Source organism: Martes martes, assembly GCF_963455335.1.
Source record: "Martes martes genome assembly, chromosome: 18".
In the NCBI taxonomy this organism is placed as follows: domain Eukaryota; kingdom Metazoa; phylum Chordata; class Mammalia; order Carnivora; family Mustelidae; genus Martes; species Martes martes.
Genome location: NC_137906.1, coordinates 5,591,086 through 5,607,353, shown reverse-complemented (window position 1 = coordinate 5,607,353; position 16,268 = coordinate 5,591,086). Strand labels below are relative to the sequence as shown.

At 58.4% G+C, this 16,268-nt stretch overlaps 1 protein-coding gene across 1 annotated transcript in view; it reads left to right on the top strand.

Annotated features, from left to right (window-relative positions):
* The window catches only part of CLIP2 (CAP-Gly domain containing linker protein 2), a 68,524-nt gene extending 54,100 nt beyond the window's left edge, over positions 1 to 14,424 (top strand). The window contains exons 9-16 of the mRNA XM_080830933.1: positions 326 to 1,261; positions 3,281 to 3,335; positions 5,391 to 5,474; positions 6,613 to 6,769; positions 8,628 to 8,787; positions 10,050 to 10,235; positions 10,519 to 10,581; positions 12,421 to 14,424. Coding sequence (XP_080687059.1) covers positions 326 to 1,261; positions 3,281 to 3,335; positions 5,391 to 5,474; positions 6,613 to 6,769; positions 8,628 to 8,787; positions 10,050 to 10,235; positions 10,519 to 10,581; positions 12,421 to 12,432 — 1,653 coding nt within the window. The 3' untranslated portion in view covers positions 12,433 to 14,424. The remainder of the gene's footprint in view (positions 1 to 325; positions 1,262 to 3,280; positions 3,336 to 5,390; positions 5,475 to 6,612; positions 6,770 to 8,627; positions 8,788 to 10,049; positions 10,236 to 10,518; positions 10,582 to 12,420) is intronic.
* The last annotated feature ends 1,844 nt before the right edge of the window (positions 14,425 to 16,268 follow it).

Sequence of the window (16,268 nt, the reverse complement as noted above, 5' to 3'; positions counted from 1 at the left end):
GCCAAATAAGGCAACCCTCCCTCCTCAGGAAATCAGAACCTCCAACAGGTGGTTTATTTTAACCACCAATTTGTCCCGAGCCACCCAGGGCCGCAGGGACAGTCAAGTCCCTGGGTCACCGGGCTGCAGGCCAGGGGGGTGTCTCCGGAGGCTGTGGCCGGGAGTCGGGCAGGGGGTGCTCCCAAGGACAGCCGGTGCTCGGGTGGGGTGCTCGGGTGGGGTGGGCGCCCTTCCCTTCCACGGAGCTCCCCCTCCCCGGCCCCGGCCGCGTCCCCTCCGCCCTGCCCCCGGCCCACTGACCTCCGCCTGCCTCTCTCCCCGCCAGCTGACCACGGTGGCCGAGCAGTCGCGCGTGCTGCAGCTGGAGGAGGAGCTGAGCCTGCGGCGCGGCGAGATCGAGGAGCTGCAGCAGTGCCTGCGGCACTCGGGCCCGCCGCCGGCCGACCACCCCGAGGCGGCCGAGACGCTGCGGCTGCGGGAGCGGCTGCTGTCCGCCAGCAAGGAGCACCAGCGGGAGAGCGGCGCGCTGCGCGACAAGTACGAGAAGGCGCTGCGGGCCTACCAGGCGGAGGTGGAGAAGCTCCGGGCGGCCAACGAGAAGTACGCGCAGGAGGTGGTGGACCTCAAGGCCAAGGTCCAGCAGGCCACCAGCGAGAACATGGGCCTCATGGACAACTGGAAGTCCAAGCTGGACTCGCTGGCCTCGGACCACCAGAAGTCCCTGGAGGACCTCAAGGCCACCCTGAGCTCGGGCCCAGGCGCCCAGCAGAAGGAGATCGGGGAGCTGAAGGCGGTGATGGAGGGCATCAAGCTGGAGCACCAGCTGCAGCTGGGCAACCTGCGGGCCAGGCACGACATCGAGACGGCCCTGCACGCCAAGGAGAAGGAGGGGCTGCGGCAGAAGCTGCGGGAGGCCCAGGAGGAGCTGGCCGGGCTGCGGCAGCACTGGCGGGCCCAGCTGGAGGTGCAGGCCGGCCAGCACCGGCTGGAGCTGCAGGAGGCCCAGGACCGGCGCCGCGATGCCGAGCTGCGGGTGCACGAGCTCGAGAAGCTGGACGCGGAGTATCGCGGCCAGGCACAGGCCATCGAGTTCCTCAAGGAGCAGATCTCCCTGGCCGAGAAGAAGATGCTGGACCACGAGCTGCTGCAGCGGTCGGAAGCCCAGAGCAAGCAGGAGGCCGAGAGGCTGCGGGAGAGGCTTCTGGTGGCTGAGAACAGACTGCAGGCCGTCGAGTCCCTGTGCTCGTCCCAGCACAGCAACGTAGGCAGCCGCCTCTCCGGCTGGGCTGGCGGGGGCGGGGGGGACGGGGCCACGGGGGCCCCAGCGCTGGCAGACCCCTTCTTCCCAGCCAGGCCCACGCAAGACAAGAGGACCCCCCTCATCCCTCCATCGGTAGGGCAGGGTGACCGTGGGGACCCAAGGTGGGCAGAGCCGACCTGGCTGGGCCTGGGGAGATGCGTACCTCGGCACAGGGTTCCTCCCCATCCTCAGGCCCCTGGTTCTCCCAGACGTGCCTCACCCTGCGGGCTCCTGGATCTCCCCAAGGCGCCAGCACCAGGAACTCCATGGTGCGGGGCGGGGGGGGTGTCCCCATCTCCCAACACGGGCACCAACCTAGGTGACCTAAGGGCGGCCCCCTTTGCCAGTCCTGCTGAGCCTGAACAACAGTCACGGCCAGAGTGTGGGGGTCTCCCGAGTGGGCAGTGGGAGGCTGGAAGGGCATAGTTCTAGAGCAGCTGTTGCTGCAGTATCAGTTCTGGTCCGAATCTAGAAGTCCTCCAAACATCTAGCTCGTCTCCCTTCCGCTCAGCACGCTGGGGAGGCCCAGGCCTTGGGTGGTGTGGGCTGTGAGCCTGCCCGCCGGGAAGGGCCTTTCGGGTAGCTCTGGCCACCAAACCCTTGTGCCGGGACCTGTGTTGCCTTTTCTTACCTTAACCCTAGCAAGGTTAGTGTTGGCTCTGTCTCATAGATGAGCAAAGCAAGCCTGAGACGGGGTTTCCTGCCCACCAGCGGTGGAGGTCAGGCCCAGCTCCACTGCTGGAGGGCCGACGGAGGGTGCCTGGGATGACACCGGTCAAATCCCAGATGAGGGACCGCGAGTGGCGTGATCGCTGCCTTTAAACAGGCCCTGGGCCTCCTTGAGCGTTCGAGTCTCCTTGGGCGTTTACACTAGAGTAACTTCTAGCTGTCAGTATTCCGGAGTTTCACGGATAGGTGCCTGTTTTGTAGAGGGACCTCTGCCTGGGTCCCGCCTGGAGGCCCGTTGCGGCAGCCTTTCTGCCCCCTTCTCCTAGGGAGGGACCATTTTTAGCAAGTGTTTTCCCAGGATCCTGGGCAGAGGGAAAGGAACAGCCCCCAGAGTCGCTTATGTGCCCGAGGCCCGGTTGGCTGCTCAGAATAGGGACAGTCCCTTAGCAGAGGCGGTTTGGGACGGCTGTGGTTCCACAGGACGGCCCCCTTCCCCTCAGTCATAGACCTTAGGCCAAGGAGTGGGCAGTGACTTCAGGAAGGCCCGTCTCTTGATTCCCACACACATGGAGCTTCGGTCTGGACCCACATGACTCCCAGATGCAGAGGTTTAAGTGCAGGGACAATTGGCTGAGACTTCAGAAGGGGGCTTGGGATGTATGAACAGAAGTATGAGGGGCAGGTTGATGGAGGTGACTGCCTGCTTGGCTCTCTGCTGCCCCTCAGTGTTAGACTGGCAAACTGCAGGCCCAGAGGACAGCCAGCTTGGGCAGAGTCTGGACACTTTTTCCGAGGAGCCGCGGGCATCCTGTTGACGTTTGCCATCCGGATTTGTTTTTCTTAATGGATCTTTTATTCTTTGGCTTCTGGGTTTATTATTAAAAAGAAGTCTTGGAGGGAGAGGAAGTAGCTTTTCTTGAAGTCCCTCTGGGAGCTGCCCTGTGGCGGCTGATGCTTGTTTTATGGATGAGAAACCAAGCCGGGGATTTTGCCTCTGGATAATGATGGAAACAGATTTCCAGGACTGATCTCTGTGGGTGTCCCAGGGGAGGAGACATCTGTTTAACATAATAGACATTTGCAACAAAGGAAGGGGTGGGAAGCGTTCTCGGGGAAGCTGCACGAACAGCCTTGGGGGGCACTGGGAGCAGGAAGGGGGGTCCTCTGTTGTGGGGGGGGCAGGATGGAGAACATCTGTGCTCCTTGCCCCCCTACCAAGTCCCTGAGAACCAGCCTGTAGGGGGTGAGGGGTGCTGGCTCTGCTGGCGGGGGTGGGGGCTGAGCGACCCCCTTACCAGGCTCTTCTTTCAGATGATTGAGTCCAACGACATTTCAGGGGAGAAGATCAGGATGGAGACTATAGAGGGTGAGTGGCCGCGGGGCTGGGCGGGACCCTGGGCTTTTGGGCTTATGAAGTGCCGGGCCTTGGGCTAAACCCCTTGTTACTTGTTTGGTTTGAACTTTATTTTTTTTAATATATAAACTTCCAGTGGGTCAAAGGGCAGCATCCGGAAAAGGGTGCCCTGTCGCCTGAGTTCTCTCCCTAAAGGCACCATGTTGGCCGACTTACGGTTCCTTTCCAGAGACGTTTGTGCACAAACACCTGGGTCGCCCAGCCACACCTCCCGTGCCGCTCCACCCTTCTCTCGTCCATTTCACAGTGCCTCTTGGAGACTGTTCTAGTCTGTTCTAGTCTCTTCCATGACAGAGAATGATCCTTTGCTTGGAGCCCGGTCATGTGTTTACCCAGTTTCCTACCGATGGACTGTGGGTTGTTTCCAGTCTTTGTCTATTACAAACATCGCTTCAGTAAATTACCCTGTGCTCTTTGGGGCTCAAACAACTTCAACTCCCACCAGCTGAGGTTGAAAGTATGTTTCCCCACTAGCCTCGCCAGCAAAATACTTCATCACACTTTGTGGTCTTTGCCAGTCTGAGTGGTGAAAGATGTTACCTGATGTAACTTCAACTTGCCCTTTTCTTTCTTCATGTCCTGTGTTCTACTTGCATCTTTGGCTCGTTTTTTCCTAGTAGGTTGTTGATCCTCTTGTTGATTTTTAGAAACTCTTTATATATGACATTGCAAACATTTTTTCCCCCATTTTTGGTTTGTCTTTTGACTTTTCTTATGGTCATGTGTGCCATGCAGATTTCTTTTAAAGATTTTATTTATTTATTTTAGAGAGAGAGAAAGAGAAAGAGAGCAAGTGGAAGGGCAGAGGGGAAGGGAAGGGGACAAGCAGGGAACCTGACGTGGGGCTCGATCTCATGACCCAGAGATCATGACCTGAGCCGAAAATCAAGAGACGGACTGACTGAGCCACCCAGACTTTATTTATGTTTTAATCCCTCTGGGCTAGTCCTTCCTGCTCTGCTTTTTCAAAATTATAAATTCTTTTGGCTGTGGTTTTTTTTTTTTTTTAGATGCAACATTAAGACATAGCTAACTGTTCTAAAGTGAATAATTCGGGGGGCATTTAGTATATTCAATCAGTGGTCTGCAACCACGACCTCCATCTAGTTCCAAAACATGTTCGTCTCCCCAGAAGGAATCCCCGTGCCCATCGTCAGTCCCTCCCCCAGCGGCTCCCCTCCCCGCAGCCGCTGACAAGCACCGGTCTGCTCTCTGTCTATGGATTTGCCCATTCAGGCCGTCCGATACAGATGGCATCATGCCATCGGTGGCCTTGGACGCCTGGCCTCTTTTCCTTAGCGCACTATGAGCAAGGTTCACTTATGTAGCATGTGTCACCGCTCCGTTCCTGTTCATGCCTGAGTAGTATGCCATCGTGTGCCCCCGTCCTACTCCTCCTCCACCTGCTGAAGGAGGGCTGGTCTGTTTCTGCCTCCCGGCTCTTGGGAGTGGTGTCGCTGTAAACACGCACAAGGAGACTCACGGCGAGGCCCTGTTCCCGTTTTCGGGGGTGTGCCCCTGTGTTCTGTGTCTTAACGCACTGAGGAAGGATTTGCTAGAACCTCTTGGCTGGTCTTGCTTGTCTTCCAAGTGATTTCAGAATCAGCTAACGTAGCTCTGTCAGAGCGAAAATCTTGTTATTTTTATGGGTATCCTATGTGCACTTATTAACTTATGGGAACTGGATGTGTTTCTAGCACTTTCCATAGATTGTCCTTTTGGGGACCATTCTGAGGCTCTCGAACACACACAGCTGCGTGACGTGGGCGCCGTGACTGTCCCCATTTTTCACTCAGGGAAACAGACTCCCCAAGAGTTAAATGGCCTGAGACTGCGCGGCATTGAAGCCTTCTGTAGGGCGGGTCCCCCAGTGAGAGGGCTGGTGTGGGGAAGGCTGTGGACCCTGGAGGCCAAGTGTGGCCTCGTTTTCAGATTCCTGTGGGAGGGCCACACCCTCACCCACTGCCCCTGCAACATTATGGCCCCTTGTCTCTCCTTTATCCCCAGGCCTGCAGGACAAGCTGAACAAGAGGGACAAAGAGGTGACAGCCTTGATGTCCCAGACCGAGATGCTCAGGACCCAAGTAAGTGGTAAGTCTCCCTCCCGCAGGGCAGATGCGGGGGGCTTTCGCGGGGGCCTCGAGCCCGTGGGGCGTGGACTGGGTTGGCCTCTGGGTCCGGGCACCCTCTCCAACTCTGCCTTGAGAGGGCGACGTGGGCCAGTCCCCCTGCTCGGACTCCCACCTGAGCAGCGGAGAGCGGAAGACTGTGGCCCCCACATCATCTGTGAGCTGACCGAGCACCCTGCCGCCTTCCCACAGAGCCAGTTCTGTGTTCTCTGTGTTCTGAAGTTGCATCAGCTTTCTCTCTCCTCTTGACTCCTTTTTAAACAATATTTTTTTGAGAGAGAGAGCACAGGCAGGGGGAGCGGCAGAGGCAGAGGGAGAAGCAGGCTCCCCACTGATCGATGCGGGGCTCGATCCCAGGACCACAGGATCGTGACCTGAGCCGAAGGCAGACACTTAACCGACTGAGCTGCTCGGGCGCCCCATCTCTCGTCTTGACTTTAACGTTGGTCGTGCACATAGAGTGCATGTGCCCCCGGCTCCTTTCTAGATGAAATACGGGCCTTCGGACTTGGGGGTCAGGGAGGATGCTGGCCACAGCAGGGAGCGAGACACAGGGGACACGAGGACAGAAGGGGAGCCTGGAGAGAGGCACAGGTCTGGAATTTGTGATTCTGAGAACTGGCCGTGCTTCTCATCCTCCAGAACGCCAGTGGTGATGTCCGTGAGACGGCCCCCGTCCCGGGAAGTGCTCCCCACCCCCACTTTTGTCCAGTTCCCATGACGCTCACGTGGCTTCACTGGTCCCCACAAAGGGCGGTTGACCTCAGACCTCTCCAAGGCTAAGGGGAAGATTTAGCCTTCCCTTGTCCAGGTCGCAGTGTCGATGCCCAGGTCCTGTCTCGGGAAGGTGGCCTGCTTCTCCCCACACCAAAGGGCCCGTGTGCCTGAACTTGGGGTTGTGGCCTGCTCTGTGTGGCTGTTCTCTCGGCCCCTTGCTGGCTCGCCAGGACAAGAAAGACCCGCTCCGTGGAGTGTGTCCCCCTGGTCCCCCGCGAAAACCAGCTCCCTGCCCCGGACTTGGCTCCCCGACCCCCGGAGGAGACAGATTCCCGTGGGAGAGCCTGACCGTCTCTCTGCTTTCCCTGCCACCTGACCCTCAGCACTGGAGACAAAGTGCAAGTCAGGAGAGAAGAAGGTAGACGCCCTCCAGAAGGAGAAGCGGCGCTTGGAGGCAGAGCTGGAGGCCGTGTCCCGAAAGACCCACGACGCCTCGGGCCAGCTGGTCCTCATCAGCCAGGAGCTGCTCCGGAAGGAGCGGTGAGTCCGCCGTGGGCCGTCCTGACCCTGACCCCACTCCACCGGACATTAGCCAGTCTTCTCCGGAGGCAGGGCAGGGGTGGGGCGGGTGAGACAGGTGCCTGGCATCACGGGCGATCGCCATCCTCTGCTCCGATGAAACCTCAGAATCCTTCTCAACACAGATCTCCAAGCAGAGCCTGCAGGCAACACTGGTGGTTCCCAGACTTCTTGGTCTCTGGGATCCCTTTAAACTCTTAACAAGGACAGAGGATTCCCAAAGAGCTTTTGTTTATTTATTCTGTAATTACCGTATTACCAATTAAAACAGAAGTTTAGAAATCTTTCTAAATCCACTTAAAAATTATAACAAGCCAGTTGCATCACGTGTAAATAATATGCTTTTTTTTTTTAGCTTAGCATAAATGAATATGCTTTTGATAAAAAGTAACCGTTTTCCTGGGGTGCCTGGGTGGCTCTGTCATTGGGTGTCTGCCTTCGGCTCATGTCGTGATTCCGGGGTCCTGGGATCGAGCCCCGCATTGGGCTCTCTGCTTAGTGGGGAGCCTGCTTCTCCCTCTCCCTCTCTCCCTGCTTTTGTTCCCTCTGTAGCCGTCTCTCTCTCTCCCTCTCTGCAAATAAATAAATAAAATCTTTTAAATAAATAATTGATTAGTTAATTAAAAAAGTGACCATTTTCCAAAACAAAAATTGTTTTAGGAAAAGAGTGGCATCGTGTTACATTTTTGCAGATTTTCTGGGTCTCGGATTTCGTAGAAGACACCCGGATTCTTGTATCTTCCTCTTCTTTCCGTCTTTGCAGTTGTTATTTTGAAGTATGTTACGAAAATCTGACCTCACGTAGATAACGTAGTTGGAAAAGAGAGAGGAGTATTTTAATATCCTTTGCAGAGTATTATTAATATACCACGTGGGTGCGCCTGGCCGGCTCAGTCGGGAGAGCATGAGACTCTCGATCTCAGGGTCGTGAGTTCGAGCCCCACGTTGGATGTGGAGGTTACTTAAAAATTAAATCTTTTTTTTAAATAAATGTATTTATTATTTTTTAAAGATTTTATTTATTTATTTGACAGAGAGAGAGAGAGAGAGATCACAAGTAGGCAGAGAGGCAGGCAGAGAGAGAGGAGGAAGCAGGCTCCCTGCTGAGCAGAGAGCCCGACGCAGGGCTCTATCCCAGGACCCCGAGATCACGACCTGAGCCGAAGGCAGAGGCTTAACCCACTGAGCCACCCAGGCACCCCAAAAATTAAATCTTTAAAAAATAAATAAAAAAAATAGAAAGTCTCGCCACACGAGCTCTCTTGGATGAATATTTTGTTTTATTTAAACTTTTTAAAAGAATTTTATTTTTATATATTTTTTAAAAATTTTATTTATTTGAGAGAGAGAGAGAAATAGAGAGGGCATGAGCAGGGAGAAGGAGCAGAGGCAGAGGGAGAAGCAGGTTCCCCGCTGAGCAGGGAGCCCAATGTGGGACTCGATCCCAGGACCCTGGGATCATGACCTGAACGGAAGGCAGACGCTTAACCGACTGAGCCACCCAGGCGCCCCTGTTTTATTTAATTTTTAATCAAACAGATACTCTGTTCTCCTTTTTTTAAAACTTGAAGAACATTCTAGAAAACGCCCAGTCCTCTTGACCCTCCCATCCCCAAATCCTGGCCCCTCTCGGGCTGCCACCGAGCGGTTTCATGCCCCACATTTTCACGGCAGCCCCTCCTGGCACGGGCGCTGTCTTCACCGCCATCGCCCTCCCGTAGCGTGGCCAGCCCGTAGGCAGCGGGCGGATCGCCGGGATGTGGGAGCCGAGGGCCAGGGCTGACTGGCTGTTCTGTGCCCGCCCGCCAAATCCCGCCAGGAGCCTGAACGAACTTCGAGTGTTGCTGCTGGAGGCCAATCGCCACTCCCCGGGGCCCGAGAGGGACCTGAGCCGCGAGGTCCACAAGGCCGAGTGGAGGATCAAGGAGCAGAAGCTCAAGGACGACATCCGGGGCCTGCGGGAAAAGCTGACCGGGCTGGTGCGTGGGCCAGGGGAATGCCACGGTGGGCCGAGGCTGGCGATGTCCCGGAGCCACCCCAGGGACAGTCAAGTCACAGGGAGGGTTTGGGAGGCCCTAGAATCGCAGACGGGGTCAGCGACGTAGCTGGCGGAAGGGCCGTGGGCAACCCCTTTGCAGACATCGTGGCTGGCCGTGTGACAGTCTGGGTGACACAGTGCGAGGGGAAGACTTCCGAAGACCCCAAGCTGTCCAGATCTAGGATGGGCTCCTGCGGGGTGGTGGGCTCCCCATCGGGGGCAGTAATCAGCCAGAAACCAGCTCCTTCCTCAGGGTTTTGCCGCAGGGATTCACACATCTGTCTCAGGAAGGAGATGGGACCCCTCAGGGCTCCTTCTAACCCCGAGCTTCTGGGAGCAGAGACTCCTCCATCAGGAGCAGGAGTCCTGCCTGAGCTGAGTCCCCAGACGTGGGGCTTGGTGTAGGTGGGCCATGCTGGGAACACAGGACAGAATTGTCCCTACCGGTCCCCCCGTGGCCAGCTGTGGGGCCCCGTCAGTCCCAGGGTGTGGACAGGACAGGCTCTGGGAAGACAGGCCAGCTGCCGTGGGATGCGGCTCCGAAGCCCCCAGTGCCCTCCCGCTCAGCTGCACGGGTTCAGCCATTGGAGGAGACGGAAGAAGGGAGGCCTCTCGGGCAGGGCGAAGGGACAGGACCTGCCCGCAGCTGGGGGGCCCGCGGGGTCAAGGGCCAGGGGCTCACTCACTCCACACCCTTCCAATCCTGGCAGGCCTAGCCCGCAGGCAGGACTCCAGGGCCCTTGGCTCTGCATCCGGGCATAACTCGGGAGAAGCCAAGGCCCTGGGGCCCGTAGGGACTTCAAAGTTTTAATTCCCTGAGGCTTTCCCAGAGCCTCGTGGAGGGGGGTATTCCTGTTCTGGCTCATCTCCGTGGGGCACAGGCTGGTCGAGTTTCTCTGGGGAACTCGCCCAGGGCAGCCTCTCATGTGTCCCCCAGCGCTGTCCCCAGTGCCACAGGAGAACTAGGGAAGGGCTCGGTGGTTAGAAAGTCCCCGCGGTGAGGGAGGTTTGAGTGGAGGATCAGAGCGGAGCAGAAGGATCTAGAATAACCCGGCCCAGGGACGGTGTGATACAGCGTGATACAGGTTTGTGCATGAGCCGGGAGGCCGGCAGGCGCGTCCTCTCCCAGCACACGCGTGCACACGTGCAGACGAGCGCTCACAGGCTCACACGCGTGCTCTCCGTCTCCCCCGCTGCGTGCAGGACAAAGAGAAGTCCCTGGCGGACCAGCGGCGCTATTCCCTCATTGACCCGTCCTCGGCGCCCGAGCTCCAGCGGCTGCAGCACCAGCTCATGAGCACGGAAGACGCGCTGCGGGACGCCCTGGACCAGGCTCAGCGGGTGGAGAAGCTCATGGAGGCCATGAGGAGCTGCCCGGACAAGTCCCAGGTGAGCCCCGGGCCGGGCCTGGGGGGACGGGGCGGCGAGCCGCGGGGCGCTCCCTGTCGTCCGAAGCATGGCCCTGTCCTGGGAACCCTGGTCTGTGAGCGGGGACACTCAGCCCCGTCCTCCGGGAGTCCCAGCCCAAGGGAATACAAGGCTTGATCGTGGGGAGCTCAGACTGAGCTGGCCGCTTTCTGAAGAGCCGCTGGTGGCCTCTAGTGGTCGCCCCGGGAACTGCGACCTGCCGCCTGGTGACCCGCACTCAGCCCGTGCCCGGGACTCTTTGCAGGCCGTCAGCAATTCCAGTTCTGCAAACGGCACCCACCAGCAAGACAAGGGCCACAAACAAGAGGTAAGGGACGCCCTGGCCCCCGGGGGACCCCCTGCCACAGCCACGGCCCTCCCACACGGGCTGACTTCTCAGGAGAAAAAAAAACGGAAAAGCCCCCCCAATTACAAAGGTGCCTGGGGCCAGAGTCTCCCCAGGGAGGGCGGCCACTCTCCATGCGGCCGTCCTCCGCTCCTGTCACCTTGTTTCTCTCTTTCCAAACACTGACATAGTAAAAGTTCTACGTGCCCACTGGGAAACTTCTGGGGAAAAAAAAACCCAAAATAGAACGTACTCTTAGAGAGGACCTAGGTTGACAACTTTTAGATGATCTCTTTGTGGAACTTTCCTCTGCGTGTGTGTGCGCACATGTACAGAATTGTTATTATTTGCTGATTCCTTGTTTGCAAACCGACCAACTTCATGAAATTCGTGACCCCAAAATCAGCACTCACGGCCCTTTTGGGTCATTCTCGGGCACATGCAGCGTGGAGAGAAATTCGAGTCACCCGCTGCGCACAGTCCCCGCAGAGGTCTGCACAGGGCGATGCTCACCGCCCGGTTCCAGCTCTGGGTCAATAACTATCCTTTCCACGCTCCGTTTGGTGCCGTGTTTCTCCCATTTTCGTGCTTTTTCTTGGTGATCTCGCTGTTCAGAATGACCCCGGGGGCTCCCGGCGGGCTCAGTTGGAAGAGTGTGTGACTCGTGATCTCAGGCTTGTGAGTTCAAGCCCCAGGTTGGATGTCACTGGGTGTCTTGATCCCAGGACCCCAGGATCACAACCTGAGCCAAAGTCAGATGCTTACCCGACTGAGCCACCCAGGTGCTCCCGCCCTCCTTTTCTTTTTTTTTAGCGAAGTGTCCTCATTTGGGGTTTGGCAGATGGTTCCTTGTGATTCGAGCCAGGTTACGCATCTCAGGCTAGACTACGTCCTCAGCGTGGTGTCCTCTGGGCCTCCCCGCTGGCCAGGCGTGGCGTCCACCTGCCCTTCCCTCCGACGGGAATTTTGATCACCGGGTCGAGACATTGTCTGATTTCTCTGCTATACAGTTACTGGTTTTTCCTAACCGGCGGTCTAGGGAGAGAGTCTTCACGATCACATAAACTCCCTGCGCCTTCCCGGAACACCTCCCGGATTGAGCACGTATTGATGGCTTTTGCCTGAGCAGTGTTCCCTGTGGTGACTGCTCAGTAGCGCCCCTGACAGCCTGTGACAGAGTAGGTAGCATACTCCACGGTCAAGTTTCCCTCCTGGTTTTTCACTGAGTATTTTATTTTATTTTATTATTACTCTCAGTATATGTGCTGCCGAAGCGAGCACTGTTTTATTATTATTCTTAAAAGATTGTATTTATTTGTCAGAGAGAGTGTGAGAGGGCACGAGCAGGGGGAGCGGCAGAGGGAGAGGAAGGAGGAGGCTCCCCGCTGAGCAGGGAGCCTGACGCGGGGCTCCATCCCAGGACCCTGAGATCGTGACCTGAGCTGAAGGCAGAGGCCTAACCGACTGAGCCACCCAGGCGCCCTGTTATATTTTTTTAAGTAGGCCCCACGCTCAGTGTGGATCCCCAGGCAGGGCTTGAACTCACGACCCTGAGATCAAGACCTGAGCTGAGATCAAGAGTCGGATGTTCGGGGTGCCTGGGAGGCTCAGTGAACGTGCAGGGGCGAGACTGGAGCAGGGGAAGGAACTCTCCTCCTTTCATCTTGGGGCCGTGGAGCCCCCCCAGCCACTGTGTCGTCCAGAGATGGGAGAACCTGGGCCGCAGAATTCGCCCGGGAGAGGCCTGTGGGGGAGGGGCGGAGAGCGAGATGGGGCGGGTTAGGGTCCGACACCTGCTGATCAGGCCCTTGCTCTCTCCAGGAGAAGCACTGACCCCGAGGGACACCGTGGAGCGGCCCGGTCCACACCACAGCCCCTGCAGCCTGCCCCGGCGGCGACCCCTCCAGGCAGGGGCCAGGACTGTCACTTTGGAGACAAGAACAGTGTTTGTAACAATAACGTGCCCACTGCCTCGGACAATCCCCCATCCCCGACCCCCCTGCGGGACCAGGAGGCTTCCTCAAGCACGACCTCCCACAGAGAGCGGTACAGTCCCGGCCTGGCCCCCGGGACCTTCGGCCTGGACAGCCTGGATGCCCCAGCAGTTTCTGGAAATTGTTTGGGGGAGGCTGAGGTGATCTGGCCAGGCCCCCCACTCCACCCCCAGAAGGAGCCGCCCTAAGCACCATCTTGGCACCCCGGGCGTGTCCCTCCCCTCCCTTTCTTTTCCTCCTTCTCCCGGGTTCCCCTGACACCCCAGAGAGCCATTGTCCCGGGAAAGGGTGAGAGGAGGCCCCACTAGGCACCGAGGAGGGCAGTCCGGTCCTCGGGAGCCAGGTGGGGACCCCCTTTTCTGCAGCCCCTAGGCTTCTTGTCCCCACAAACAGTGGTACAAGTCCCCTTCAGCCCCTCTGCCCAGCTCGGCCCAAGTTCAAGGTGTTGTGGGGACAAGGTCCTCCCCTCCCCACCCCCAACACCAGCTCATACACGTAGCTCCAAGCTGCTGGCCAGACGGTCACCACCAAGGCCAGGAGCCACAGTATTAGGAAAGTTTGGAAGCCCCTCTCCTCATCCCCCTCACGGACCTGGCTGGGAGCTGGGGCAGCGGGGCCTCTGGGGAGCCCAGACCGGGGGCTCCAGGCACGTTCTGACCGGCCCGCCACGTGGTGTCCCCGGTGTGGACTAGCTGTTCCAGAACTGGGCCTCTCCCCCGAGGACACACTCACGCAGGCTCTGACCCTGACACGCACCGACCCTGGCCTGCGCACCGGGGGGTCTCGCACGCATGCGCAGCCGTGTGGGCGGGGGCGTTTGCCATCCGAAGATGCCCCGCTGTGGTCCTGGGGTCGAACCCCCAGCCTGGCGGGGCTGTGCCCAGACACACCGCACACGGTTCTGCAGCCGCGCTGTGTGCGTATACACCCGGGTACACGTGGGCGAGTGTTCAGGGACGTGTGTGCCGGGCACATTCGTTGGAGGGCGCACCTGTCAACAGCCCCCTCGCTTACCAGACACCTGCTCCGAGCTCTGGAAACCCCGACCCCGCAGCCAAGAAAAGAACCCAAGAGCCGTTGGAGAGAAGAAAGATCTAACCGCCTCTCCCCGATGCCCGGCGAGCCCGTCTGGGTTACTCCAGGCCTGTGGGTGGTGGGAAAAGCCAGTAGAAAAACCTTTACAACTGGAGGGCCTGTAGGTTACTGCCTTTGCCTCAGTGTCCCCGCAGCGGGCCCTCCTCCACCTCCCCCAGCTCAGGGAGCGCTTTCACTCTGGGGCCCTCCCCTCCCAGGAGCTCAAGGGGGAAGCCCGACGGCCCATCGAGGCGTTCCTGCCGCGCACCAGGACGGATATGCAGTCTGTGCCCTGAGAGCAACCCAGGGGGCCCCCATTCCTGCCCAAATGCAGCCCATCCTTGGGGGGGGGGGCGGTTAGCCAGATCGTCCCGTCGGCCCGCCACCTCCCCGTTGGCTTCCGGTAGCTCTCGCATGCGGTTTTATTAACAACAGTCTAGAAGCGACGCTTTAGTGGCCTAACCCGGAGTTAACGACTACTCTTTCCAGCAAAATCCGGCAGCTCGCCCCGCCTACAGAAGGCACCGATTAGTCTACTAACAGCCAAAGGCCCACACCAGGAGGGGCTGAGCCCCCAGGGCATTTGCCCCCAGGTGGCAAGAAGCCCTTTGCCTGTGAGCGCCTCCCCCTGCCCAGTGTGGGTTCAGCCTGTGCCCCGTCCCTAAGCCCTCCCCAACCCTTGTCCTCCCCGAAGTGGAATTGTTGAAGTGTGGCGAGTCCGTGCTCGAGACAATAAAGCTTGTGACTGACGTCCAGGACACTTGTCTGCTTTTCTCTGCGTGCCCGCTGCGGCGTGCCAGGAGTGGGTGTCGTTCCTGCTCGTTGCCGGCTAATTCTTACTCAGTAGTGAAGGGCTGATGAGGGCCTCACAGGGCCTGGCTTGAAGAGACCAGGACCAGGCCCCGTCCAAGGAGCAGGAACCCAGCAGGGGCCGTCCGAGGACCAGAGACAGCGGGCAGGGAGGGGCAGGCCGGGCAAGGCTGCCGGGAGAGGGCTGGGGGTTCGGACCTGACTCTGTTAGAAGAAGGAGGGGGCCCACAAGAAGAAAATGAAACATCTACATCTCCCTGATGTGCAGAATAACTAAAACGAGTTCAGTGAGTTCTGCGCTAACACTTGCAACCTCAGGGAGGGAATTCTACCTCCTGCAGCCAGCTCTCTCGAGATCAAATGAACGGTAAGGGTTTGCAAGCTCTGTGGTCATCTTACGGGCTTCGCACTTGACATTGCTGTCCTGGGAGCCCATCAAGGCTCTTGGGGTTAACAGCTGAATGCGTCTGGAAGCTTCGTGCTGGCTCCCAGGTACTGTGTCGGCAGAGAAGGAGGAGGCGGTGGGGGCCGTGCATGGGTGAGGAGTTTAGGGATAGGGGGCCGTGGGCACAGGTGAGCTAAGGGAGCCCACGGGGGACTCTGGGAGCCACTGTTACCCCAAAGGGGCAGAGCAAAGGCGCTGTGCCTGGGACTGGAGCTGTCTGGAGGACCCCACACCTGGCGGAAAGGATCGGGAGACAATGATCCCGGCTCTCTTCTGCCCTCCTCCAGCTGCCCCTCCCGGAGGCTGAACCCAAGCCAGAGCCCAGACTGGCAGCCGCTGGGCACACTCAGCCCAGACAGAGGGGCAGCAGAATGGGGCTGGGGTGGGAATAAATGGCGAGCCTCTGCCTTCGGCTCAGGTCGTGATCTCAGGGTCCTGGGATCGAGCCCCGCATCGGGCTCTCTGCTCAGCCGGGAGCCTGCTTCCCTCTCTCTCTCTGCCTGCCTCTCTGCCTACTTGTGATCTCTCTGTCAAATAAATAAATAAAATCTTTACAAAAAAAATAAGAGAGAGAGAAAGAGACGGTTCTGGGTTAGAGCTCAACAGCGCGTGGTCTCTGGGCTTTGGCTGCCTCGAACACGGGCTCTGCCCTTCCCAGCATTCTGAAATTCAAAGAGCTTCTGCAAACAAGATTCTTTTTCTCTGGGGGCTGATCAAACACCACTGTGATTTCTGGTTTCTTTTCCTTGTCCCTGACGCCCAGTCCCTGACTGATAAGGTGGTGACCGAGGGCACTAAATGCATCGCCCTGACCCCCGGGGGAAAGCGTTTCTTTGACCCGTGTAGCCTGCAGTGGAAACCGTACGATGTGGTCAGAAAAGATCGAAGCCCCCACCCCACTCCCGTCTTCCAAGCCAGCAGTCGGCGTGGCCCTGTGTGTTCGTGGTCCGGAGGATGAAGGAGCTGGTGCCGGGAGGATGGAAGAAGGGAAGAGACAGACACTGTCACAGGGAGAGTGACAGCGGATCGCAATGTGACCCCAGGAGAAGCCCTTAGGTTAAAGTCTCCGTTGGTCCTTTCTCCCGTTCTCCTGGCCGAGACGGGGAGGTCCCCTTTCTCCATCCGCAGGCACGTGGCGGCCCCAGCCACCCTCTTGGTGGGCCCCCCGACGGTCCAACGTAGGGGTCCGCAGACTGCTCCCATGGACCTGAAGGAGCCCCCCGATCTCAGCACTCTTGCAGGCTGGAGCTCGCCAGGGGTGGGGACCGAGCCGGAGAGGCATGTGTCAACACCACAGACTTCAGTGGGTGTCACTGAATTGGTGTTATGTAAAGGGCTCTTTAAAA